The sequence below is a fragment of the Penicillium concentricum genome (assembly GCF_028827145.1).
Source record: "Penicillium concentricum strain IBT 3081 chromosome Unknown utg000002l_segment0_segment0, whole genome shotgun sequence".
NCBI lineage: Eukaryota > Fungi > Ascomycota > Eurotiomycetes > Eurotiales > Aspergillaceae > Penicillium > Penicillium concentricum.
In genome coordinates this window covers 5,436,858-5,460,686 of record NW_026622755.1, presented here as the reverse complement: position 1 = coordinate 5,460,686, position 23,829 = coordinate 5,436,858, and the positions used below count along the sequence as shown (strand labels likewise).

The following is a 23,829-nucleotide window of genomic DNA, read 5'->3' as shown; positions in this document are numbered from 1 at the left end:
CCCCTCGGATTCTCTATGTATTTTTGACTATCAATATAGCCAAAAGTCCGTGAGAGAAAACCTCTGGAAGTGAATGTTTTATTAAATATCACATATCCATGGATGTATATATTCACAATCTATCGAGTTACTCCTTTTCCCTCTGCTGTTACACACATAACTAGCATGCTCCGTAGTTACATTAACTGTCGGGCCTAACCTAAACGGGATTGGTGCCTGAATCGACCTCAGGCAGCACACTCCGTCTCTTCACGAAGGGTCTAAACTTACTTTGTATCTGCGATATATTTCTGGTGAGAAAATCGATCGTCTTCCACTCATCTCAATAATCCATTTTAGGCTCTTGTTGCCTAATTAAAAGCCACCAGTACTCTCATATCGGAGTAAACGCTGTTTGTTCACAGTGTTTGAATTGTTGCTACGGGGTCAACAGGCTGCCATCTAGGCTCCTCCATCTAGCTGAGAAGGCCTTTCCCGTTCAGGGAAGAAATCCATATCTTCACATCCTCAAAGTCCACACGGACCCTTGAAAATTACCCCACACTCCGGAGGCAACTATCTGCCCCCAATTCGGCAAGATGTCTTCCGCGGGTATATCTACCGCGCAACTGGCCGTTCATGGAGATGCTGGCCACCCAGTCTCGAAAAAGGCTGATCTGGAATTGCCTTCTGTCAAAAATATTCTCATAGATCTACCGGAGGTTTCTTCCTCTCTACCACCCCGCACCGAAATCATTGACTCGGAAGAGCAACAGGACATGTTCCGTGAATTACGAGAGATTATTGAAAAGGCCCAGGAGGTCGACGAGGCTGGAAATAGCTTCGACCTCAAGGAGCTCCATGCATCCCTTGAAGAGGCCGATGCAAACGAAAAACGCGGGCGACGGGACGCCGAGACCCTGCAAAGCGTGAGGGCTACTCTGCAAAAGCTCTGGGCTTGTAACTCCGAGTATTTGGTTCAAGCTACTGAGATTATTGCGGATGGTAGCAGAGATCGTGGGTCAATCCTAGCTATATGTCAATTTTATGACTTGCTAATGATGATTTAGCCTCATGGCGTGCACCATTCGGCCAATCTGGTGTTCTGAACTTCTTCCTGGATGTGGTTTCTTTGAAGGGCGAAGTTGATACTAGCCTGTTGCTTCACTCTTTGCGAGTTATTGGAAACTCCTGTGCCGATACAGGTATGCTGCAATTGGTTATACCAATGCCCAGATAACTGATTTTGATGCAGATGAGAATAGGGAGATTGTTGTCAAGGGAAACTATACCCTTGCTATCATTCGATACTTCCTTGATCCAGATTTGCTTTTTGTTGCCATTCCGGTCATTTACAACATTTGCATGGATTACAGTATGTTCAGACAGAACCGGGTGATGATACATGCCTTGCTAATGTGATATCAGAACCAGCACATGCTCAGATGGCTGCTAATCGGACAGCTTACATCTTATTAAAGCTGATCAAAGATGGTGGTATCGAAGATAATGAGGCCTTACTTCATTTCTCATACGACTTGATTGAGTTGGCCTCAGAACAAGGTATGCTTTATCTCAACCTCGGTCTGATTTCCGATCTAATGTGCAATTTACAGCCGAAGGCATTGAACACTCTCCCGACGGAACAATTCTACTGCTGATGGACATTGCCATTGATGAGACTCTTGATTTTGCGCATTTCTCATCATTGGCAACTTCTCTTGCTGCTTACCTAGAAAAAGAAAAGTTCCAGAATATCTGTGTGTTGAACGGGATGGTGGAAGACGTGCTGGGCGTCCTGCGCCACTCATTTTCGATTGTGATAGATCCTTCTTTGAGCGAAGACATTAAGGCTCTCGTGCAGCTCCGCCTCAAAATTAACCAGGCTTTGGCTGAGGTATCAGCATCACCATTGTTCGCCCAATACTACCCCCTTGACTCTCCTCTTACACAGACATTGAAGTCATGGGTGGTTGCAACCGAAGATCAACTTCAGATCTGCGCCTGTGTCATGCTTGGAAACCTCGCCCGGTCCGACGAAGTCTGCCAGGTGATGGTCCGGGACCTCAAAATCCACGAAGAATTGATATCCGTTCTCAAGAGCGATGCCCGTGGTGCGGTCCTGCACTCTTCGCTTGGTTTCCTGAAGAACCTTGCAATCGCCGGCGACAACAGAGCTATTCTTGGAGAAGCTGGTATCATCCCTGCCATTTCACGATTATGGGCATATGAATCTGTTCCGCAGGTTCAATTCTCAGCTGCAAGCATCGCGCGGCAAGTGATTATCTCCTCGATGGATAATATTTCCCATCTTCTAGCTCCTCTCTCACAAGATATTGATTCTCCAGCTCACCAACGGACCTATCTCTCTCTACTCCTGTCTCTTTTCGAGAAAACAGACTCCACGCCAATCAAGACTGAAATCGGACGGACAGTTGCTTCGATCTGTCGGACTGTTAGCCCTAGGGCTCGCGACGGAGATGAAGAAGCAATGTCCTTGCTTGACCGACTGTACACCCTGCACGAGGGTGTTTCGCTGCCAGTAGGTGCGATGATCACACAGACTCAATGGCCTGTCGTTCGCAGTGAAGGCTGGTTTGCTCTGGCTCTAATGGCGACAAACAGACTCGGCTGTGCCGCCGTTGTAGACTGCTTGCACAAGACAGAGGTTACCGAGTTGCTTAAGACGGCCTTAGGCGGGGGCAATCCCAACCAAGATAGTGGCGAGGAGACAAACAAGTCACAAGAGACCAAAGATCGTGACAATGCTTTTGTGCTTGTGCAAGGACTGCTGACAAACGAGGTGAGTTTCCCGTCCTAGAATAATGTTAGTCATATGCTAACCAGAAAATAGTCTGGTGCACTTCCTGTCGGTTATAGAGATATGCTGGAAGACTTGGTGAAGGTCAATGCATCACAGTTGAAGGCTGTAACAGATGCTTAGTTGAAGAGGTCCAACATGATATTTTCCATTTGGAACACACAGGTGTCATAATAGTTGCATATGAGGTGATGCCTCGATAAAACATGGGCTCTGATTTAGACCGTGAAACCAATATTGTCTAAAAACGGACTCAAAAGAAGCCCATAAAAAACCTCTTCACAGGAACCGAAAAAGAAGGGATATCTCTCGCTGCATGTATCCCTGGAAACATGATATTTCGAATGAAATATTGCTGTAGGCATAGAGATAGCTCGAGCACCCGAGCAAAAAGGATCTAATTCGTTATAAGAACCCAGCTGTAGACGTGCAAAAGTTGAACAAAATCGTTAAGTATATACGTATATGTACATGTAACTTCCATTAATTGACACAATCCGATACGCAAGGGCCTCGAGATCATTCAGTCTGTAAACACACTTTCTCCTGCGCATATGCCCGGTAACGAGCTATGAGGTCTGTAGCGTCCAGACCAGCCGCACCTTGGCGAGCAGAATAATGTGAAACAAGGCCCTTGCCATCTATAATGACATGTGGACGAGAGCCATCTGGCATATGCCAATTGTGGGAGGATCTGTTTTGGTCGTCATTGCGGAAAATACGGTGCAAATCCACTGCATCATTACCCCAAAAGCACCCAAAGTTATCGCTGATGGGCTCGGTTGGGTCGACCCATATCGGGAACTTGTAAGGGCCCAAATCATTGTCTTCTAGGTGGTGCAAGAAGGAGTAATGCTGCTGCGCACCAACAGTCCAATCATGTAGGGTCGGACCAGTCTCGGTATATACCGATCTCGCGATAGGGTCTCGACCAGAGCCCGCATCTCTAGGGAGTAGCCAGCGATGCCCTTCAAAGGGTGGCTCAAAGTCTTTGCGTACTTTGAAGCTCGGCGGGCCCTGCCAGCGTGGAAGACTGGAAGCGCGCCAGTCGTGCTTCAGTTGCGACTTTGATCGGGATGGTTGTTTCACGTCGTATAATTCAGGCAGATATGGGAGTGCAGTTCCTGGATGACTGTGAAGAGATGCGAGGGCTGCCTCATTTATCACATTGGCCGATACCATCAGCGTGCTTGGATTGTCGAGTTTCGTCTTGACAATCGTTGAAATAGCGTTATCCTCCAGAAATAGGATATCGCCATCGATTCGGATGTACATCACATTATCATTTGCAGCTTTCCACTCCATTTCATGGGCGCGAGAAAAAATAGCATACTCGGGTGTTTGATTCACAATAGAGTACAGCCATTCCATGCTGACGGCGTCATCGGTCTGCGGCACAAAGACGACCTGATCCAGAAATCCATTATTATGGACCAAGTTTTTCTGGAATGATGTTAGACTCAAATCCATATAATAACGGCAACATTGTGCATACCTGCAAATAGCAGTCCAAGATTGCTGTTCGCTCATGGTAATGGAACGGAACTAGAGCGACTATCTTGAAACCCTGTGGCTTAGAGTAATGACCCGATCCTTGCGAGAATGCGAAGAACGGAGAAATCTCCTTGCGAAACAGCAATGAAGAGATATCAAAGAGTATAAGCCCCGGGTTGAAGTAGGCTAACACCGTCAAAATAATGCATGCATAGCCAATAACGCCCCACAGAAGGAGAAGGGTCCAATCGCGCCAGTTCGAGGACTTATTCTCATTGTTGGACTCGACATCGCGAAGGCTCTGGGTACGACCCATAATTAACAGCTCCCGCGCCATCTGGTAGTCGTTTGGGATACTGAAGATGATGGAAAATCCATTATGAGTTTCTGGGCATCATGACCCAATTTAATGTCGAGTAATACCATCTTTCCGGTCGTTTGAACAAGGCTTGATGATCCGTTTTCGGGAATTCAATCGTAGCAGCCACTTACAGAAACCGGTATACAACAAGATCGACCCGTTCCCCCCCACTCTTTCCCTTTGACAAAGAGCTAGGATCTGCTGTGTATGTTGCCGGATTTGGTTATGGTTGCCGGCAAGCGGACGAAGGACTAGGAATGTGGCTGTAGAATGCATCGACGACTTCGGAAAACTAGCCAGAGCCTAAACAAACCTATTGATGTACAACGTATAATGCATATATCTGTCTTCATAAATAACTTTGTGCATACTGTACAAGTTATATACATTCATGGATATGATACAGATGTGGTGTGCCTCGTTTGTCATGTTTGTCATGTTTGTCTACCCACCTCGATATGACGTCGCAGCACGTGTTTCCAAGGTTATCGTCCATCTTGACCAAGAGTTCTATTCCGAGGCTAATTCTTACTTCTACTTTTCTAACAACTTCATCATTCTATGTTAATATTATACGCCTGCATGATAACATGAGGGTGGTCGGTCTCTTCGGCCGTTTTTGTCTCAAACGCGGACTTCCGCGTTTCCCCCGACAACATTTCAGTCGCCCGCCATGGCCTCGGCAACTACTAAAAGGCACCCCGCCAAGGGCTCCCGTCATAGCTGGAGTACTTATGGCCACTCTGGCGCCAGCGGCCTTTTTGAAACTGGCGGAAGAGAATGATGGCCACGACAAGACCGCGGAAATGCAGATGCTAGAGGCTTCCCGCGAAGAGGTCCGGAAGACGGTTTCACCCGACGCGCAAGGCCTCTCGAAGCTCTGCCAGACAATATGGGTCTATTTTTATTGTTACGTCTATGACCCTATTGCTACAGGGATACGCTTCATCCACCTTGCCATCATATTCATTCCGGTTGTCGCCACGGTGCCCGCCATCTGGCTTGGTCGCAAAGCGCAGGACCGGGATGGCGCGCGGTCTGGCACATTATGGTGGTATCGGTTCTTGGTGAAGGCAATGGAGCGGGCTGGTCCTGCATTCATCAAGGTAAGCTGATGTTTTGGTTGGCGAGAAACTGTCCATTGAGATTGAACTGACAAGCTGACTTCTTGAATAGCTCGGCCAATGGGCTGCTTCACGAACAGATATCTTTCCACCGGAAATGTGCAACATAATGTCGTCACTTCACTCAAATGCCCCCGCCCACTCACTTCACCAAACGAAGCGCATCATCCGCAAAGCATTCAATGGACTACCATTCGAGGACATATTCGAAGAGTTCCAGGAGGAACCGCTGGGCGTTGGAGCGATTGCACAGGTCTACAAAGCGAAGTTGAAACCGAGCCTTGCTGCAACCAATGAAGAAGAATTGGGCATCGAACCACCAACGCTGGGCGAGAAGGTCCGGAAAAATGTCGACGTGCTAGTCAAGAGTTCCCCGCAGCGGGTGCCATCATCGTATGTCGCGATTAAGGTGCAGCACCCCAGGGTTGAACAAATGATACATAGAGACTTGCGGATCATGTCATTTTTTGCTCACATGATCAATGTCATCCCCACGATGCACTGGCTGTCTTTCCCCGACGAAGTACAACAGTTTGGGGAAATGATGAAGCTACAACTGGACCTTCGCATTGAAGCCGCCAATCTCGTCATATTCCGCCAGAAATTCAATTCTCGCACTACTGCTTGGTTCCCATACCCATACTTAGAATACACCACTCGTGAAGTGTTGGTTGAGGAGTTTGCCCAAGGCATCCCGTTGGCCACCTTCTTGGATATCGGAGGGGGTTTATATCAGCATGATATTGCCAATGAAGGCCTTGATGCATTCTTGCATATGCTGCTCATAGATAACTTTGTGCATGCTGATCTCCATCCGGGGAACATCATGGTTCGTTTCTACCGGCCCAGCGAGCTGGACCTCTCCCTTGGCAAGCATTCGCGTGCATTCGATGCCCCGACGCGGGCCGAACTTGATGTGACAGAGGCAGTCCTTAAGCGGTTACGCCCGAGTCTCAATGACCCCGAGGACTGGAAGGCTGCCCTTTCCCAGCTCAATGACGAGGGGTATCGACCGCAATTGATATTTATCGACACTGGTCTTGTCACCCAGCTAAATGAGACCAACCGGCGGAACTTCCTGGACCTCTTTCGAGCTATTGCTGAATTTGACGGATACCGGGCTGGTCAGCTTATGGTCGAGCGATGTCGAACACCAGAAGAGGTCATTGATCCGGAGATATTTGCACTGAAAATGCAGCATTTGGTCCTAAGCATCAAATCTCGGACCTTTGCTCTGGGGAGTGTCAAGATTGGCGATATTCTCAGTGAGGTATTGACTATGGTCCGCGGGCATCACGTTCGGTTTGAAGGAGATTTCGTCAACGTCGTCATTTCATGTCTCCTGCTTGAAGGAATAGGACGTAGTTTGAACCCCAACCTAGATCTGTTCAAAAGGTGAGTTTTCTCCTCCATGCGGCTTTTGATTTGTTTAACTGAAGCTGACTTGTTTAGTGCACTTCCTATTCTACGACAATTGGGATCAGGAAGTTCGTTCTTGCAAACTGTGCGCTCGGGCGACTACTCAATGCTCTGGGTTTGGGTCGGCCTGGAGGCTCGTGGAATGCTGCAGGCCAGCATCGAGAGTGTTGAGCATTGCGTCAAGTACGACCAACTGTCCCCTAATATATAAGACCATTCGCCATTCTTCTTTTGTACCATACACGCCCGATTCTTCACTGTTGATATGAGCTCAGATGGCATGTCCGTTGAATGATAAGAAAGCCACACTGTCCATTTTGATATTTTAGAGAAATACACACTTCTTTTTAAAGAAATCTCCAAGCAAAACGTGCAACTGATGAAGTTGGGTGGGGAGGGGAATTAAATTAATGCAAAGATATAATTATCGTGTGTCCATTTTCATCTAACGGAGAAAGACCAAGGTTGTGATATAAGACAAGAGAAAAGATAAACATCGTACAAGCACAAGTGAGGATAAGCAATGGAACGCCAGCGCCATGCCTTCGAATAATTACAGAGGGGAGTGGAGAAGTAGACAGCCTTGTTGTTGCAGCTGTCAATAACTCTTAGCGCGAGGCCTGTTCACGAACAGTTGCGCCGCTAGCCCTCCACCAAACATCACCTCCCCATCTCATTAAGCGCTCAACAGCAGCCGTCGGTGTATCCAACGCAGGGCGGATATCAAGGTGGAAGACAGGCAGCCCGTGGGGATCTGGATCCCCAGAGTAGTAATCGATGACATATCGAATTTCCTTCGGGCCCGAAGGTGTCTGGCGGATGACATACCAATCGTGGCGGTCAAACGGAGGGCTGGTCCTGTTGGAATTAGAGTCAGCATTTTCCCTGGTATATATACCGCGAAGACAGTCCTTACTCAAACTTGCTGGGGTACGCCCAGCTCAGTGCCTGGTATATCTGTGCCTTAGGTGACCACTCTTGCGGCCGGCCCTGGAATCGGAGTAGGCGAGGCTCGGATGTCGAATCGAATTTACCATTCTCGTCTGCATAGGTCAAGTCCATACTCAGGTTCTCCTCGCCGCGTCGGCAGTGTTGCCATCCAGACTTGAGACCCTTGGCGAATACGCGCTCCCATCCCACGATTTCATCCCAGGCGCCTTCGTTCAGGAAGTTGTGTACTGCAACCATCGACTCCACCGCATCCTGGGGTGTGTCTGTGTGTCCTTTGCGTAGCATGGCATTGTACATCTGTTGCGGAGACGGATACTCCCAGTTGCCTTCGCCGTCCCCTCTTGGGATTGAAGAACCTTCGCGTTCAACAGGAAGATCAACGGTTTGATTGGCAGCACGCTCTTGGGAAATAGACGAGAACATATAGTTCAGAGGATTAAGTTTTGATAGGGTCGAAGGCTGCGCCGCGGTGTTGGCGGGTGGCTGCGGTGTTTGCGCCGGTGTCGATTTTGGGGCTGAGTAGAATGGAGAATCTTTCGATTTCATGGGGCAGCTGCTGGGGAGTTCAGCAGCAGGTGCTGGCGAGGGTGAGGGCTTTGAGCCTGATTCATGCATTGGGCATCCCGGCTTTAGATAAGAGTCAGTCTAAATGATCAAAGTTGTACAAGATGCGCAAAACAAACCGGAGGAGATGCATTTGAAGACGCATGTGGGATTGAGACTGCAGAAGCCTGTGGAGTGTCTGCCCAGAACCAACCCATTTTGAAGTATGAAGCAAAGAAATTTTATAAGATCCAAGGCGAACTCGAACGCGACAAAAGACCGGAGAAAGCGAACATTTTTTTTGGATGACATAAAGCTGCCACGTGATAGGTCGATCTTAAAGCGGTGAAATGTAAACAAGTCCCTGGCTTTTATACTTCAAGTTTTTTTTTATATGCATATCCTTCGTATATTTAAAAAAACATATCAAAAGAACATTGGAGTGTCATCTTACATATAACATCTCTAATATCATTTTGAGCTAAATAAATCAGATTATTAAAGTGTTATGCTTAAGAACAGAGGCCGTACTCTCATTTATATACTTCATGGACTTTCTTTTGGGGCGGGGGGTTTGGCTTATTATTACTATTACTGCTAGTTTTTTTCGTACAAAATATACTAGTGCCCATAGTTGACAGCTAAGTAAGGGAGAGTGTTCCCGTTCCAAGAAGAGAAGAGAATTCCAGTTCCTCCGACTCGGATATCACAAACCCAGTCATCGCTTCGTCCCAGACTGAACGCCAATTCAAGCTGTCCAAAGCCGCAACAAAGAAAAATTCAGTCATAAGCTTCGAAATTTGCTCCCATGACTGCCACCCACATATCATTGCGACACGGGCCAGCCGCTCCACAAACCACTGCCGCTCAGGCTGCCCAAGGGCACCTTGGGCTCCGACGAATAATGCCCAAACATAAAGTCCAAAGGTTTCATTTGGTAATCCCACAAGAAGAGACAATTTGCAGCCATCCAACGCTGTCTTAAGGTGTTTCGTAAGGGCTCGACCCAATCCAGATGATGAAGGCGAGACAATCAGGAAATGATTGAGATAGCAAATAGAAGCCACTCGAGTCACTGCTTCAATCGGATGAAGATTGGGCTCCGGGTTTGGAGAACCTTCTGCATAGATATAGCTGAGAAGTTGGTGCTCTGCTTCACAATTGAGGACGCGGAAAAAGTCCTGGTCCCCTGGTTTAATGACCGTAGGATTTGTCTGATAAGTGATGCTAAAGAATACCATGTCCCGAAGCACACTTATAATTCTCAATAAGGGTGGACTAAGGAATGTATTGGCAGAAAACCCCGTGCCTAGTCTGTTGAGAGGAGACGAAGCCAGTGGTCTGATTCGCTGTTGAATCTCTGAAGGGATTGGCTGCGCATCCCAAGTTAATGGGAAAACGGGTTTGGTCATTAGGCCCGAGGCAGCTTTGATATCGGTTCTATTTCATCAACTGTGAGTGGAACTCAAGTAGAGAGGCGAACCGGACACACACGTACGTGATGATGGCAGACAGCATAGAGGAAGAACGAATACTTTCATCTGTTATTCCACCCCGCAGATCAACCATACTTTTAAGCCCTGTGAGGTGAGTATGGACCTCGCTGAACTCTCCGATTATCAGCTGTGGAATGTTAACAACACCGCAACCCGATATTCACGAACAGAATCCATACCGAACCAGTAAGGAGGTTGATTATGGTATCAAACGCCTCGTTGCTGAGTCTGCGACTCGGATCCCGTACTTTTGCGCTCATCTCTTGAATGGACTTTGCTCTCATCATACAATAGTCAGGGTCGTCGGTAAGCACCGAGTCCCAATTACCCGATCGTTGGCTTGCGAGAACGGCTCGATGTGCAGCACACATGCTCATCAACCCAAAGAAACTACCCGGATCGGAGAATGAGGACCGAACCATTAGTTCCATTTCTTGGTTTGAATCTTTGCTCGTGTTCGGGAAAGTCATCGGTACGAATATGGTTTTCCCTTCGCCCTGTAGTCAGCTCTAGCTCTGGGGAGGCTTATGCATTGAACACCTAACACGACCAGAACGATGGGCAACGCTGAATGAGTTGATACTTACAATAGTACACCAAGTGTGCAACCATCGATGGAAGCTCACTGGTACCGGGCAACGTAAAGAAAGGATCAAGAAACCATGATGTAGGTGGATTAAAATTTGAATGGAGAGGCAAAGGATAACCAGCGCACCACCTGACAGGACGCCCTCGATGAATTGAGGTAAACCCGTCTCCAGGGTCTGTGTCCAGTATGGAAGACGAAGCAGAGGACTGAGATGAAGCCCTCAAAACCAGTCTTTGTTCATCTGATTCATCGACGGTAGCCTTGGAAGAACTGGATTGCCCACGATGTCTGGATGTTCGTTTCAACCCAGCGAGTCTCTCGCGTCGGCGTACTTCACGCATAACATGAGAGCGAATAGCCTTGCGTGCATTGACATCTTTAATCCTCTTGGAGGTCAAGTCATCGTCATGATCGATGAATGTAAACGAAGGCCGATCTAGCAGCGCGGGTTTGGCCTTGGGTTCTAGTCGGGTACTTCAGTCCAAGCTCTTGACAATGGGGGGATTCTCTTTGTAACTCTAACATGGGGGGGGGGAGTTCATAGACAAATAGGAAAGAGCAATATCAAAGTATGAAACTCTCAATAGAGCCAAAAGGTGGAGGAAAAAAAAGGTGCAAAAGAGCCAGGATTTAGTTAAATAGCCAGGTTCCCCAAAATATATACTAGAAGGTACTGACCTGGATGGGTAGAACCAAAGGTGAAAGGCTGCAGATGATCCATCAGAGAAACGACAAAATGTATACATAAGAGGCGGATTTAGAAGAGAAAAGGATGGCCAGTCCAATTTAGTTTTTAATCTCACTGGGATGTGATCCGGTGCTCAAATGGTGTAACAATATAATTTGGAAATCATTTTGAGAAACTCCCCTCTGACTAATGCTTCGCTAAATAAAAAAAAAAGGCCTAGGGATAAAACATCACGAAGGGTATTCTAACTAGTTCAATCTCATACTTGCATATCACTCAATAGTCGTGAGATCAGTGCATAACCAAAGAAGACAGCAACACAGATCCAGATTCGGTTTCGTCTAGCCCAGCCTTGACCAGCCTCTCTCGCAACGTGTCCACCATCCACGACAGAACCAATTCCAGAAGCACTACCGTTGGGTCGTCGACGTAAAGCACTAGTCTCTGGGGAACACTTGGCGGGTGCATCGGGATCAGGTAAAATCTGGCCGGTGGCGGAATCGATGCGATGCTCTTTCATCCAAGCCCAGTTTTCTTGGTCGAGTTCAGGCCATTCTGTGCGGAACTTCAAGCCTCCATCTCCGGCCTTAACATTGTTGATACCCTTGGAAGTTCGAGTGACACCGGCGGTGGCGCTGATATGAGAACCTCCTCCAGTCGAGTTCCACCACCGAGATCGCGCGGCAAGTACTCTGCGCTCACTTTCCGAACCACTAACACTTCCCGTGGTCATCTCTTCACTGGTCATGAAAGAGAGAAGGCCGATGAGAATGGTTGAGACTTCCCAGGCGGGGTTGAAAGATTTTGGGTGGAAATCACTAATGCTGAGACATAGTCGAGTAGAAGGCTGGAATCGACCACTGGGGGTATGCATGCGGATGGCGGGAGGAGCGAATGGGTACTCTGGAGGGAAGATCAATGTACCCCAGTACTGTCCATTTTCATAAGGAGTTCCCGGAGGTCCAGTGAGGATGTAATGCCACCTAGGGTAGGTTAGCTTCGGAGTTCTGCGGCAATGTGAGGGAATATATATATATATATATATATCACTTACTCAAGGATATTGGTTTCAGATGGATGGGTCACAATAAATGGGGTGGGATCTTTTTGGATATTTTGGTATTCACGAGTGAGCTATATAGTAAGTATCGTTAGATACTATCCACGGATAACAGATTGGACTTGAGGTCTGGCCACTTACCCGTTTGAAAGCCGCTTTTGTCGCCATCTTCGGTGATATGAGCAGAAACAAGAAACTTTCGCAAAGCAAAATAAGACAACCCAAGTGTTTTGAGAAAGCAAATCTGAGGAAAGAAAGGGAGAGAAGTAAAGAAGTTGCGGAGTCCAAAGGTTGCAATCAGGCGCTCACGTTAGGTCACGTGTTGGTTCCATATCTTGGTTTCGCGCAACCCGATCTGTTCCCCGGAGGCTGAAAGTTCTGGCCATTGCAGCCGCAAAAATGTCTTCCTCTTTTGCCGAAGGAGATGAGAGTGTTAGTTTATATCTCAGGCAGCTTATGAACTACCTGAATGTTCAGTCGACCCTCTACTGACTTATCTTCGCTTCTAGGTCTTCGAGCGTTTGCAACAGCGAGCAGACCCAAAGGTGTTGGAAGAGCAACAGCAAGCTGTGAATGAGCGCATGCAAGCTATTTACCAAAAGGCCCAGAATCGACTTGCTGAATTGGTATGATCTTCAACCCCTAGAAGCGCATGACAGGCAAATCATATTTACTTGCGGAGTTACCCGGCTGATCGCGATATCTATTAGATCGACGAAAACTCGACTTTACCTTGCACCATCTCCTCTGTTCAAGTCACTAGTGCCCCTAATACCCGACGAAGCTTCCTTGAGCGCAACTTGAGCCCGCTTTTGAGCGCAAACAAGGGTCGGCCCTATACACTGTCCGAAGCGTTGCGGGAAGTGTCGGCTACCGCAGATAAACTTGGACGTTTCGGTATGAGATGACGGGATAATAATAACGATGGGTGGCTACTAACATCGCCTCAGATCTATTCCACCAACCTATTTCGGTCTACTTGGATGAGTCGCAAGACCAAAATGGCATGCGCAACATTGATGTCCATCTGGCGACGCGAGAGAAGTCTCGCGTGCTGATGAAGACTGGAACGGACTTGGGTAATGCCGAGGGCTCAGCTTACGGCAATCTTCTATGGCGCAATGTCTTTGGTGGCGCCGAGACTTTGAACTTGAACGCTTCGCTCGGTACCCGGACACGGTCCGCTTACCAGGCTGCATTCGAGACTCCGATCTTGGGTGATCCCGATTTCCGCCTAGAAATTGGCGGTATTGCAAGCTCCACCCAGAAGTCTTGGGCAAGCCACGAGGAGGTTCTCAAGGGTGGCTGGAGCAAGCTCCGATGGATATCCAAGTCAGGCCACCGTCACGAATTTGGATATACCGGGTTCTGGAGACAGCTTACTGGTCTTGCGGAGAATGCTTCTCCTACCGTCCGCGCAGATGCAGGTGACAGCGTGAAGAGCAGCATTTTCCATAGCTGGGTTAATGACCAGCGGGACAATGCCCTTCTACCATCTCGTGGCTACTATGCCAAGGCGTTCAACGAGCTCGCCGGATTTGGCCCGCTCAAGGGCGATGTCTCTTTCTGGAAGTCAGAAATTGAGACACAAGGTGCCATCCCTATTCCGATCCCAGGAATCAAGGGTGACAGTGGCGTTAGCCTCACCACTGGATTCCGTGCCGGCCTTCTCTACCCTCTTGGACTGGAGTCCAACCCCCGCCCTCAACTTTCTCGTGTCAATGACCGCTTCCAGCTTGGAGGACCTACTGATGTCCGAGGATTCCGCCTCTGCGGTCTGGGTCCTCGTGAAGGCGTTGATTCACTGGGCGGTGATGTGTACGCTGCCGGAAGCGCCAATCTGCTGTTCCCGCTTCCCCGACTTGGCGCTGAGAAGCCTGTGCGGTTCCAGGCCTTCTTGAATGGTGGCCGCTTGCTGTCTCTGCAGACCTCACAAAAAGCCACTCCTACTACTAATGGTGAGGTACAAGATGCCTTGGTCTCAACTCTCTCTGAACTACAAAATGGACTGCCCAGTGTCGCAGCTGGCTTTGGTATTGTATATGCCCACCCTGTGGCTCGCTTCGAGCTTAACTTTTCCTTGCCGCTGGTGTTGCGGAAGGGCGAAGAAGGCCGCAAAGGGCTCCAACTGGGCATCGGTATCAATTTCCTGTAAACATTGGCAAGTTAGATTTCTTGCGGATTCAACCATACCACTTATACATTGCTGTACCAATTCCAATCAAGTCCAAATCAACGTTGAACATTCTAAATACAAAAAAGAAAGACATTATCTGCCCTCCATTTGAGTTTAGTTCGCTGGGGCCGATTGGATGCTTAGTCATCCAACGTTATTGAGGCCATTTGGAGCTTCGAAGCTCTACAACAATCCACACCTTAGCCAGTCGCTATTCCCCAAGAACTCCAAGCACGTCCTCTATCTGAACACAAACTAGCGATCTTCCGATATTCACGCCGTCTGTCGCGGCCATGGCCCAATACTATCCACAACAGCAGGGCTACACACCTCAGGGCTCCGCACCACAGAATCTCCAGTTCTTCCCCTCGTCCTACTCCTCGGTTTCCGGTCACACAACCCCCTCACAGGCATCCTATGGCGCCGGCTTTGGCGGAGCTCCCAATCCCTCCACGCAGGCTTACCCTGCCGGTAGTGGGTATGGGGGCTTCGGTTCGCAGGCCGCTGGCGTCAGTGGACGGATGGGCGAACAGGGCGGCCTGAGGACAGGCTGGTTGGCTGCATTTGGGACGGAGGGGTATGATGGTGAACCACCGCTGCTTGAGGAGCTAGGTGTTAACTTTGAACATATCCGGACCAAGGTTAGTGGGATTGGTTTCATTGAGCGCCTTCAGGGGACGTGAGGTCTGGGTCTTGCGGGTGGCTTGTCGTTTACCCCGGGTTTAATTTAATTGTTCTAGTCGACAATGAATGTCCGATGTTGGATGCTAATGGCTTCATTCTCTAGACTCTGACTGTTCTAAATCCTTTCGCCTCTATCGATAACCACCTTATGGACGATAGCGATCTATATGGAGCTCTGCTCTACATTGTCTTGTACGGCACTTTCCTCCTCCTCTCAGGCAAGGTGTTTTACGGCTATATCTACGGTGTCGCCGTTTTCGGAACCGTTGCTTTGCATCTGATCCTCAGCCTCATGTCCCCCGCTCTCGACACTGTCCCAACTCCCAACGCTGCCGACCCTACCAACTACAACCCCCACCACAAACCCTCCATGTCTGGTGCCTCGGCCGCGGGCCATTTCTCTGCTACTTTGACCTTCCCACGCTCCGCTAGCGTGTTGGGCTACTGCTTCCTCCCTTTGGTGCTTACCAGTCTCATTGGTATTATGATTCCCATGGACACCATGTTTGGTTATCTCCTGACCATTGCCGCTGTTGGCTGGTGCACATACAGTTCGTCAGGGATGTTCTGTGCTGTTGCGCGCATGAGTGGCATGAGGGGTCTGGTGGCATATCCGTTGGCTTTGTTCTATGTTGTTTTTGGAATTATGGGTATCTTCTCTTCGCGCGGCACCGGCTCGCTGGCTGCAAAGACAGGTGCGGCTTGAAAAGGTTAGGCTCTGATTGATACACGTTTTATGTCTATGCACTGCATGGGTGGTCCTTTAGGCTAGTGGCTGCAATGTCCAGGGTCTTAATTCTAGACCGGGCTTTGCATGTTAATCATGAATATTATGAAATTCCAGCTGTGTTTATACACCATTCATTATGCATTATTAGATTCGTCTGTCCTCTTAGCTGTAAGCTTTGTAGTCCTTGATGCAAAACAACCCTATATTCTCATATCAAGTCATGCCCAAATCACCATCTAGAAGCATCATGTACTCGTTGCGCCCTGAGTTGGTGCCCATTTAGACAGCCACTCTCTCGCCTTCTCCAAGTCACCACCCGTGGCTTCAGCTCCTGCAATACACCATGGTAGATCATACACTTTGTCATTTCCTTCGGTGCTCTCTGCTGCAATCAACTCTGCGAGGTTGCGACGTTGTTGACTTGTTTCATCCGCACAGAGGTATAAAGGCGCCGTGTTAGGCACATCCGGCTGCGTATTGAGAGCTTCGACAAGTGGACGTGTTAACTTCATGATTTCCACCACACTCATCGCGGCTGGAGGACCGGAGTCAGATGCCATTTTCTGCTTTGCCGTTTTGCAATATTCATTCTGGCACCAGGGCTTTCCACATCCGGTCATCATTTGGGAGAGATACCGGCGTTCGATGCGACGACGCAGTGCTTTACCCTCTGGATCGTACGTGTCCACATACAGCGGTCCGAAACAGAAACTGCACAGGCCAACAGACTCATTTCCGGCTTTGTTCAATGTCCTGCCGCAATTTTTGTTCATACACATGCAAGGCGCAGGTCGAGAAAGGCGCTCCAGGTCATGGTGACGAAGATGGGTGTTCATGTCCCGTAACCGGATAATCTTATTACACAGATGACATTCGGTGGTGCGTCCTCCATCCACCAGTTCGTGTGGAGTGAGGCCGGAGAGCATCACTTCGGGGTCGCGGAAATCAGGGTCAGAATCGCCTTTCTGTGGTACGAGAAGATGGCAGAATTGACAGAGAATCAACTTCCCAGGGCAATCTGTAGTACGATGTTGCGCAAGACTGGGAAGTCCTTCGAAATCCCCAGCACAGTCGGTGCATTGGTGCGTCTGGTGGAAGATAGTATCGTGCTTTTCTTTGCTTGGGGCATCATTGCCATGGCCGGAGTCGTGTAGGCAGTGCCAGTGGCTTTGCCACTCTGGAGACCGCTTTTGGAAGACATTCTGGCACTGTGGACATAATATATTATTGCGGAGACAGAAGTTTTCGTGGAGAACTAGTGTCCGTTCAGGAACCCATTGCTGGCAGTTTTTGCACTGCACATCGCCAGGCTCGTGGGACTCTTCTGTCTCATTATGATTAACCGAAGAATCCAATGGATTCAGTGTGATCCGCAGGTGGTATTGCGGTGGTGACTGCTGCGGCGGATCATATGATTCACTGACTGCAGTACCCGCGTGGACCGCTATATAGAGAGCCTCGGCGTCTTCCAGAACCACATTCGTGGACCGAAGAACGAATTTCTTGGGCGACTGGCTCGAGAAATCCCCCAAGGCATGTATGTCTGATCTCGGACGACTTCTTTGGCGAGTAGAAAAGGGACTAGCAAAAAGACTCACTTCCGGATTGTCCGTAGTGAGCTCAATCTGAATAGTATCCTGGCGATTCCAATCTCGAAGCTCATAATCCACGTATTCCCCAGGCAATACTTGGGCATTGACATCTTCTCCAACGCTGAGGATACCACCGATCGAACTGCCACTAGTCGTACCCGGTGCGCGTGAAGCTTTTTCCAATCTCTTCTGTAGCGTTTCTCGGGCCTGTTCCTCTGACAAGGCGACGATGTCAACTTCAAGATCTGTATCTACCACGCATATTCCTTCGCCTTCGGGAAACACCTTATCCACCAGGAACCTGAATGACTCGCTCCGGGTACCCGGTACTGTAAGAAGCTCGCCCGTCGTGAGGGTCGTAAAGTTGTCCCGTAAGTACCTTTCTAGAAGAGCCTTCCAGTCTTCAGGGTCATATCCAGCTTCTAGCGGACGTAGACGAACATAGGTACCCTTAGGTAGTTGCTTCGCATGTACTGTGACCGTAGGGCCAGTCCGTGAGGGTTCCCTTTCTATCTGGGGCACCGCCAGGTCTTGTGGTTCGCCATTTTCGCCTAAGAACTCCTCATCCTTGATATCGAGAGAATCTCTGAGTAATGTACTCAGTGCGACTTGATTCTCTTCAGCGGAGAACTCCCGAATTCCCGCATAGATGAACCGGCCATTCAGAGGATTGACAATGCGGAAGATTAATGGGTGGGGTAGTTGCTGCTGACGTTGCTCGACCTCTTGGCGAGCGCGCGATTCGGCAGCGAAGGTATGGTGGTTGAAAGGATCGAATGACGCAGTAAGTACACGAGAGTTCCCGGGGACAGTTTGAAGCGGAGCGGCGGCTAGCAGCTGCTCGAGCGCAGATTGCGGTAGAGTGATTTTGTCACCGGTTAATCGAGGTGCCCGGTCTGGCGATGCAACGAGCAGCTGGGATGACCAGACTAAAGTATCTTGGGCCATGATGGATATTGATAATGATCAGAGAGAGAATGCATTCTTTAATATGAATATTCCAAGGTGGGGACAGACTGCAATAGCGGCGAAGGCGACAAAAGTCGATTTCTCATACTTTTAGAACCACCGCTTTTCTCTCCGCCTATTGTGCCGCTGATGGGGGTAATGGATCTTCTCCTACATCTCTTTAAGGTATATTTATTATGAATAATAGCTATAATAGCTCTGGAAACCTCGTTTTTCCGCTTCAAAATATGTATATATCTACATCTGTATATATGTATTATATCCTAGAATATATACAATTCTGAATAAGTCAGGGTTTTGTCAGAATTGCCGCTATTGCGGTCTGCAGAAGCCGATAAGAGATAAGAGTTTCAATTCTGGAAGCCTCCACGCTACTTCGCTTTAAAATCATAATGTACACGCGAACTGTCGATTACCAATATATATAAAATTGGGCCTGGATCACATTTAATAGAAGTCGCCACGCATTCTGCCACGAGCACTGGTATTGCACCAGTCACACTGCGGGACAGCTTAGTATATTGGACCTTATATTCAATGGTTTGACACGTACCAGTATCTTCGAGCATCCTTCATTGTGGTGAATACAATAATCACCCTGGCAGCCTTGGCATGTGTGCTGGCATTCCAGCTTACAGGAAGCACACTACTATGGTTTAGAAGGAATATCCTAAAGCCAAAGGGAGTTTACTCACAGTGGGGCCACATTCCCAGCAGTCTTTGCTTACACCTCGTTCCAATCTCTGCATGACAAGGATCAGTGATATGGAAGGTAAGGCAGATTCAATTTCAACATACCTCACGTTCTTGCAGTTCGGCGGCACTGGGGTGGACTGCAGTCTGATGCGGGGACAGGCTTGCTCGCAAACGCTGCGGGTTTGGTAGACAGTTTCCACAGAACCATTTATTGCACCGATGGCACCAACGGTTGGTGAGGCAGTCCGCGCAGCGGGCAATGAGGACCGGATGCTCGCCTGGAATTAGCTCGGGCCGTTTCGCCGCTGCAACGCTAGATGAGTGCAATGGCGGGGGGCTAAGCATCGGAAATTGAATATCTGGGGACTGGCTCCATATAGCCGGACCTTCGGGGGAACTGTGGCATCCATCACATCCACGGGGTCCGAGGGCTACGGTGGCCACGGCAGGTCCGAGCAACAGAGCCTCAGCTGGGGTGTCTTCCGTGATCGAACTGTATAGTTTGGGATCGTGTCTCGGGCCACGACACAGAGCGACATCAAAGGCAATGATGCCCTCACAATTCTTAAGCACCTCGGCCCAACCTTCCTCGAGAGTGTGCTTGAAAAGCTTCCCTGATGCGCTATACCACTCGTTTTGCTGCTCTACCGAGGATATCGAGGCCCCATCCTCCTGATCAGTGTTAGGGGGTTGACTGGGTGTCCGCGGAGTTCCTACACGGGTTCCCCACCAATCTCGGTATCGGGGTCGTGCCACTGGCCGAGGGTCCGTGTGTATGGGGGAGAAATGATAGATACCCTTCACTCGCGGCGTACCCGCAGGGCGTGTAGGCCGAACGGCATGCTGAATGACCTGCATGAGCTTACGTTCGTTCAGATAGCGACATTCGCGAATAGACAGGATATTGACATTAAAGCGGTCCGTCGAAATGATATCGGCCACCAGATCAGCCGGCACTGACACCCCGTCCAAGATGAGAGTGCGCACATCTTGTAGTATACCTCTACCCTCGAGACTCTTGAAAATACGCTTCAATGGGGTGGAGTAGATCTCGTCCGTCTGGGAGTCGTCATTCGCTTGTGTTACTGTAGAGAGTTCTGCGCCCCGGCAGTGGGACAGATCAAGATGCCGGAATACATATGGAGTCTGGGTGATCACGGTGTGTAGGCGGCGTGAAGTTGAGCTCAATACCATCAACGAGGATACTGATAGGTATGGTGCCATCTGGTCGAGGATCAAGCTGTTGCTTAGGACATCCTCTAGTCCCGTTTGGTGAGGGGACACGGGTGTTATTGATTGCACCTTTGATACCCGGGGGAGTTCGCGCACGGCAGGCTCCAGGCCAAGTTCCTTTAGCGTCAAGCGGCGAGACCCATAAAAATCGGGGGCACGGCCGATCAAGTCCCGTCTGTAGGCTGTCATCGCACCTACAGCGATTTCATCACCCCGGAATCCAAAGGGTGAGGCATTGGGTTGGATATCCCGGAGGGCAGCGCGGGCTTTGACTAGCTCACTTTCTAGAAGATTGATTGTTGATTGTAAGACAGCAGGCATGGCTTCCATTCTAGGGTCAATGGCAAAAGCTATAGAAGACCATAGATCGGGCATGGTATAGAAATCAAATAGAGAGAAAAGGTGGGGAGAGGGGGAAAAGTAGGGATATACGTCTTTATAAGGATCTAAGTACGGAGTATAGAGTGGAAGATTCCCTTTTTGGTAAATCATATACCTATATTTTAATGTATATATCAACATATATATTATTTATATTATAATGCAATCAAGTAACAGAGATAACCCCATTTTAAACCATAAATGGATTGTCGGTGTAAGTGTACATGTACATATGTACATATGTACAATACGTTATGTACAATACAATACCTGTACAATCAGAATTTTATACTATATATACTATATAGCATGATTTTCAAAGATGTGAGTATATATAACATTATGTATTAGAGAGTCTTGAAAGATCTGAAAGTGATTTCCCAAAGTATGGGGTGACCATAAGTGGATATCCGTATGGAGTACGGAAGTACTCCATACGGAGTACGGAGTAGGGGTGCAGGTACACTTAACCTTGGCATCCAAAGATCTACCATATGGTCACGCGTAAGTCCAAGTAAGGAGAGAAATAGTTTAGTCTATATTACCCGACTGTTTCTGCCAAGACAATGGTGATTTCCACGCCAAGGTCCATTGAGACATCTCTGATCTACAGCATCATGCCAAGCCTTTACTACACTCCCTATTTGAATGATAAGCTGAGCCTGCCAAGCCCCCTTTTTTTCGTTGAGAAAAAGAAAAAAAAGGCACGTCACGGAGTAGATCTACTTTTCAGGTCTTGCCAAATCCCACATCCAGGCTGAGATGATCTACTTCATGTAGTATGCACCGAGGCCAAGCAGGCAGCCCCCTAAAGTTGCCAAATAGTTACACCTCTCTACACATCACTTTAAAGAGATTGCAGACGTCACACAACTATGCATTCACTTGGGAGAATTATCAGGGTAGGATTAGAACTAGTGATACAATGTCGTCGATCGTTCCCCAAGCCCCCGCTTTCGAGAGGCCTCTACTTCCACAACTTCGACACGGCCACCTCCTTGTCATCATGCTTGTTGAGAATCTTGGCGGTGGCCAGATCAAAGTCTTCTTGTGTGACATGAACCCGACGCTCGCGGAGTGCATACATGCCTGCCTCTGTGCAGACTCCCTTGAGTTCAGCCCCAGAACACCCGTTCATCTTCTCGGCAATCTTAGTCAAGTTGATCCCACGGGTCAGGTTCATTGATCGAGAGTGGATCCGCAAGATGTCGGCACGAGCTTCGACCCTATAAGAACAATGAAAGTTAGCATAACCAAAAAGATAAGAAGAAGCCCTAGATGACTGGCAGGGGGTGTAGACTGACGATGGAGGGGGAATTCGATCTTTCGATCAATTCGCCCAGGCCGAAGTAGGGCCGGATCCAGAATATCCAGTCGGTTTGTCGCCATGATAATCTTAATGTTCTTCGTTGGCTCAAAGCCATCCAACTGGTTCAACAACTCCAGCATGGTTCGTTGCACCTCCGAGTCACCACCACCTGATGAATCTATCCGGCTTGATCCAATGCTGTCAATCTCATCCATGAAGATGATACTTGGTGCGTGCTCTCGCGCCATGACGAAAAGCTCACGCACCATCCGACTACCCTCACCGATGTATTTCTGCACCAGCTCTGAACCACTCACTCGGATGAATCGACAGTCGGTATGGTGAGCGGCTGCTCGAGCAAGCAGAGTCTTGCCGGTTCCGGGTGGACCATAAAGCAAGACACCCTTTGGCTGTGCGATACCTAGAGATTCGAACAGCTCGGGGTGCTTGAGACCAAGCTCGATCACTTCCTTGATTTCCTTGATTTGCTGGTCTAGGCCACCAATCATGTCGTAAGTGCTGTCGGGGACCTTCTCGACCATCATGAGTGCAACTAGAGGATCGACCGAGGACGGCAACATCTTCTCCAACTTGTAGGAGTCAGACAGAAGAGCGACTCGCTTTCCCACAACGAGTTTGCTAATGTCCACACCATCAGAGATATCCACCACTGCGATCAAGGAAATCGGGGCGTTAGCATAAGCCCGGTCATCAAAAATCATATTGGAATAGACGAAGCCTACCGTATTTTCCTTCCGGGTGTACCTTCACCAGAACCTTCTTGGTGCTCATCACCTTCACCACCTCACCGACGTAGGAGCCGGGTTGTTGCAACAAACCAAGCTCTTCGCGCAGTAGACGGACTCTCGAGTTGTAGTCATTGCGCTGCGCTTCTAATCGTCGTAGAACGGCCTGGCCTTGAATAATCTCAAGCTTCATGCCCTCGATTTTATTGCGATAGTAGTTGTCCAGAGCCATGATGGCGAATGGGGTGATGACGCTATGGAGACTCAAGGGTTGTGTCTTCCAGAAAACACAGATGAAGTAAAGAAAAAAGACCTTAATCTTTCTGCTTAGCGGATGTTATATCGTGGAATTTGTCAGGGGGGGAGATGTAGCTTGGAAGCAGAAACGGAGGATTTGAAGCTGGGGGGGTTTGACGAGCACAGCAGTCCAGCTGTACGTGAAGCTCCGGTGCCCGTCCCAGTGCTGACTAAGAGAGACAAATAAGGCCTGAAATATCGGGCTACTAAGAAAACAAGCCAAACTAGTTACTGGTTTCTATGGATGACAGCTCCCCACTGAATGAGTCAGGCGGTGGATATGATTGGGCGGTGAATCTGGGCTGATCGGGTCATCTGCAATGCGATGGACATAAGGCAACGGTCAAGCCATTTCTCCCCTTTGACTTCACTCTTTTTCACGAGTTTCGTCCTACCTGGACCTGCAATGATCTGTATGCATTTCAACTAATGGAACTTTCATTGACATTTTCGATTTCTGCGTTTCACCTAGATCTATTTGGTTCAATAAT

The 23,829-nt window shown here is 48.7% G+C and overlaps 11 protein-coding genes across 11 annotated transcripts; 4 read left to right on the top strand and 7 right to left on the bottom strand.

Moving 5' to 3' along the window:
* Positions 1-578: 578 nt before the first annotated feature.
* On the top strand, positions 579-2,923 carry N7517_005737 (uncharacterized protein; the record flags this gene model as incomplete). The annotated part of the gene is made up of 6 exons (XM_056723467.1): positions 579-996; positions 1,050-1,184; positions 1,235-1,354; positions 1,408-1,542; positions 1,596-2,782; positions 2,834-2,923. 6 exons carry the CDS (start codon positions 579-581, stop codon positions 2,921-2,923), a joined length of 2,085 nt encoding a protein of 694 aa, XP_056579717.1.
* Positions 2,924-3,319: 396 nt separating this feature from the next.
* Positions 3,320-4,631, bottom strand: N7517_005736 (uncharacterized protein; the record flags this gene model as incomplete). Its single annotated transcript, XM_056723466.1, has 2 exons — positions 3,320-4,243; positions 4,296-4,631. 2 exons carry the CDS (start codon positions 4,629-4,631, stop codon positions 3,320-3,322), a joined length of 1,260 nt encoding a protein of 419 aa, XP_056579716.1.
* A 614-nt stretch (positions 4,632-5,245) lies between these two features.
* N7517_005735 (ABC1 kinase family protein) lies at positions 5,246-7,409 on the top strand (the record flags this gene model as incomplete). The annotated part of the gene is made up of 3 exons (XM_056723465.1): positions 5,246-5,761; positions 5,832-7,174; positions 7,232-7,409. 3 exons carry the CDS (start codon positions 5,246-5,248, stop codon positions 7,407-7,409), a joined length of 2,037 nt encoding a protein of 678 aa, XP_056579715.1.
* Positions 7,410-7,806: 397 nt separating this feature from the next.
* N7517_005734 (holocytochrome c synthase CYC3) lies at positions 7,807-8,910 on the bottom strand (the record flags this gene model as incomplete). The annotated part of the gene is made up of 3 exons (XM_056723464.1): positions 7,807-8,056; positions 8,115-8,776; positions 8,833-8,910. The coding sequence occupies 3 exons, from the start codon at positions 8,908-8,910 to the stop codon at positions 7,807-7,809; spliced, it is 990 nt and encodes a 329-aa protein (XP_056579714.1).
* Positions 8,911-9,333: 423 nt separating this feature from the next.
* On the bottom strand, positions 9,334-10,619 carry N7517_005733 (uncharacterized protein; the record flags this gene model as incomplete). Its single annotated transcript, XM_056723463.1, has 3 exons — positions 9,334-10,132; positions 10,191-10,315; positions 10,368-10,619. The coding sequence occupies 3 exons, from the start codon at positions 10,617-10,619 to the stop codon at positions 9,334-9,336; spliced, it is 1,176 nt and encodes a 391-aa protein (XP_056579713.1).
* A 1,105-nt stretch (positions 10,620-11,724) lies between these two features.
* Positions 11,725-12,693, bottom strand: N7517_005732 (ubiquitin-conjugating enzyme E2; the record flags this gene model as incomplete). Its single annotated transcript, XM_056723462.1, has 3 exons — positions 11,725-12,448; positions 12,520-12,599; positions 12,667-12,693. The coding sequence occupies 3 exons, from the start codon at positions 12,691-12,693 to the stop codon at positions 11,725-11,727; spliced, it is 831 nt and encodes a 276-aa protein (XP_056579712.1).
* A 231-nt stretch (positions 12,694-12,924) lies between these two features.
* On the top strand, positions 12,925-14,680 carry sam50 (SAM complex subunit SAM50; the record flags this gene model as incomplete). Its single annotated transcript, XM_056723461.1, has 4 exons — positions 12,925-12,957; positions 13,035-13,151; positions 13,236-13,422; positions 13,476-14,680. The coding sequence occupies 4 exons, from the start codon at positions 12,925-12,927 to the stop codon at positions 14,678-14,680; spliced, it is 1,542 nt and encodes a 513-aa protein (XP_056579711.1).
* Positions 14,681-14,994: 314 nt separating this feature from the next.
* Positions 14,995-16,091, top strand: N7517_005730 (transporter YIP1; the record flags this gene model as incomplete). Its single annotated transcript, XM_056723460.1, has 2 exons — positions 14,995-15,342; positions 15,489-16,091. The coding sequence occupies 2 exons, from the start codon at positions 14,995-14,997 to the stop codon at positions 16,089-16,091; spliced, it is 951 nt and encodes a 316-aa protein (XP_056579710.1).
* A 269-nt stretch (positions 16,092-16,360) lies between these two features.
* On the bottom strand, positions 16,361-18,655 carry N7517_005729 (putative ubiquitin fusion degradation protein (Ufd1); the record flags this gene model as incomplete). The annotated part of the gene is made up of 1 exon (XM_056723459.1): positions 16,361-18,655. One exon carries the CDS (start codon positions 18,653-18,655, stop codon positions 16,361-16,363), a length of 2,295 nt encoding a protein of 764 aa, XP_056579709.1.
* Positions 18,656-19,123: 468 nt separating this feature from the next.
* Positions 19,124-20,980, bottom strand: N7517_005728 (uncharacterized protein; the record flags this gene model as incomplete). The annotated part of the gene is made up of 4 exons (XM_056723458.1): positions 19,124-19,177; positions 19,230-19,322; positions 19,372-19,419; positions 19,475-20,980. 4 exons carry the CDS (start codon positions 20,978-20,980, stop codon positions 19,124-19,126), a joined length of 1,701 nt encoding a protein of 566 aa, XP_056579708.1.
* Positions 20,981-21,953: 973 nt separating this feature from the next.
* Positions 21,954-23,273, bottom strand: N7517_005727 (proteasome regulatory particle base subunit RPT6; the record flags this gene model as incomplete). Its single annotated transcript, XM_056723457.1, has 3 exons — positions 21,954-22,212; positions 22,287-22,965; positions 23,039-23,273. 3 exons carry the CDS (start codon positions 23,271-23,273, stop codon positions 21,954-21,956), a joined length of 1,173 nt encoding a protein of 390 aa, XP_056579707.1.
* Between the last annotated feature and the right edge of the window lie 556 nt (positions 23,274-23,829).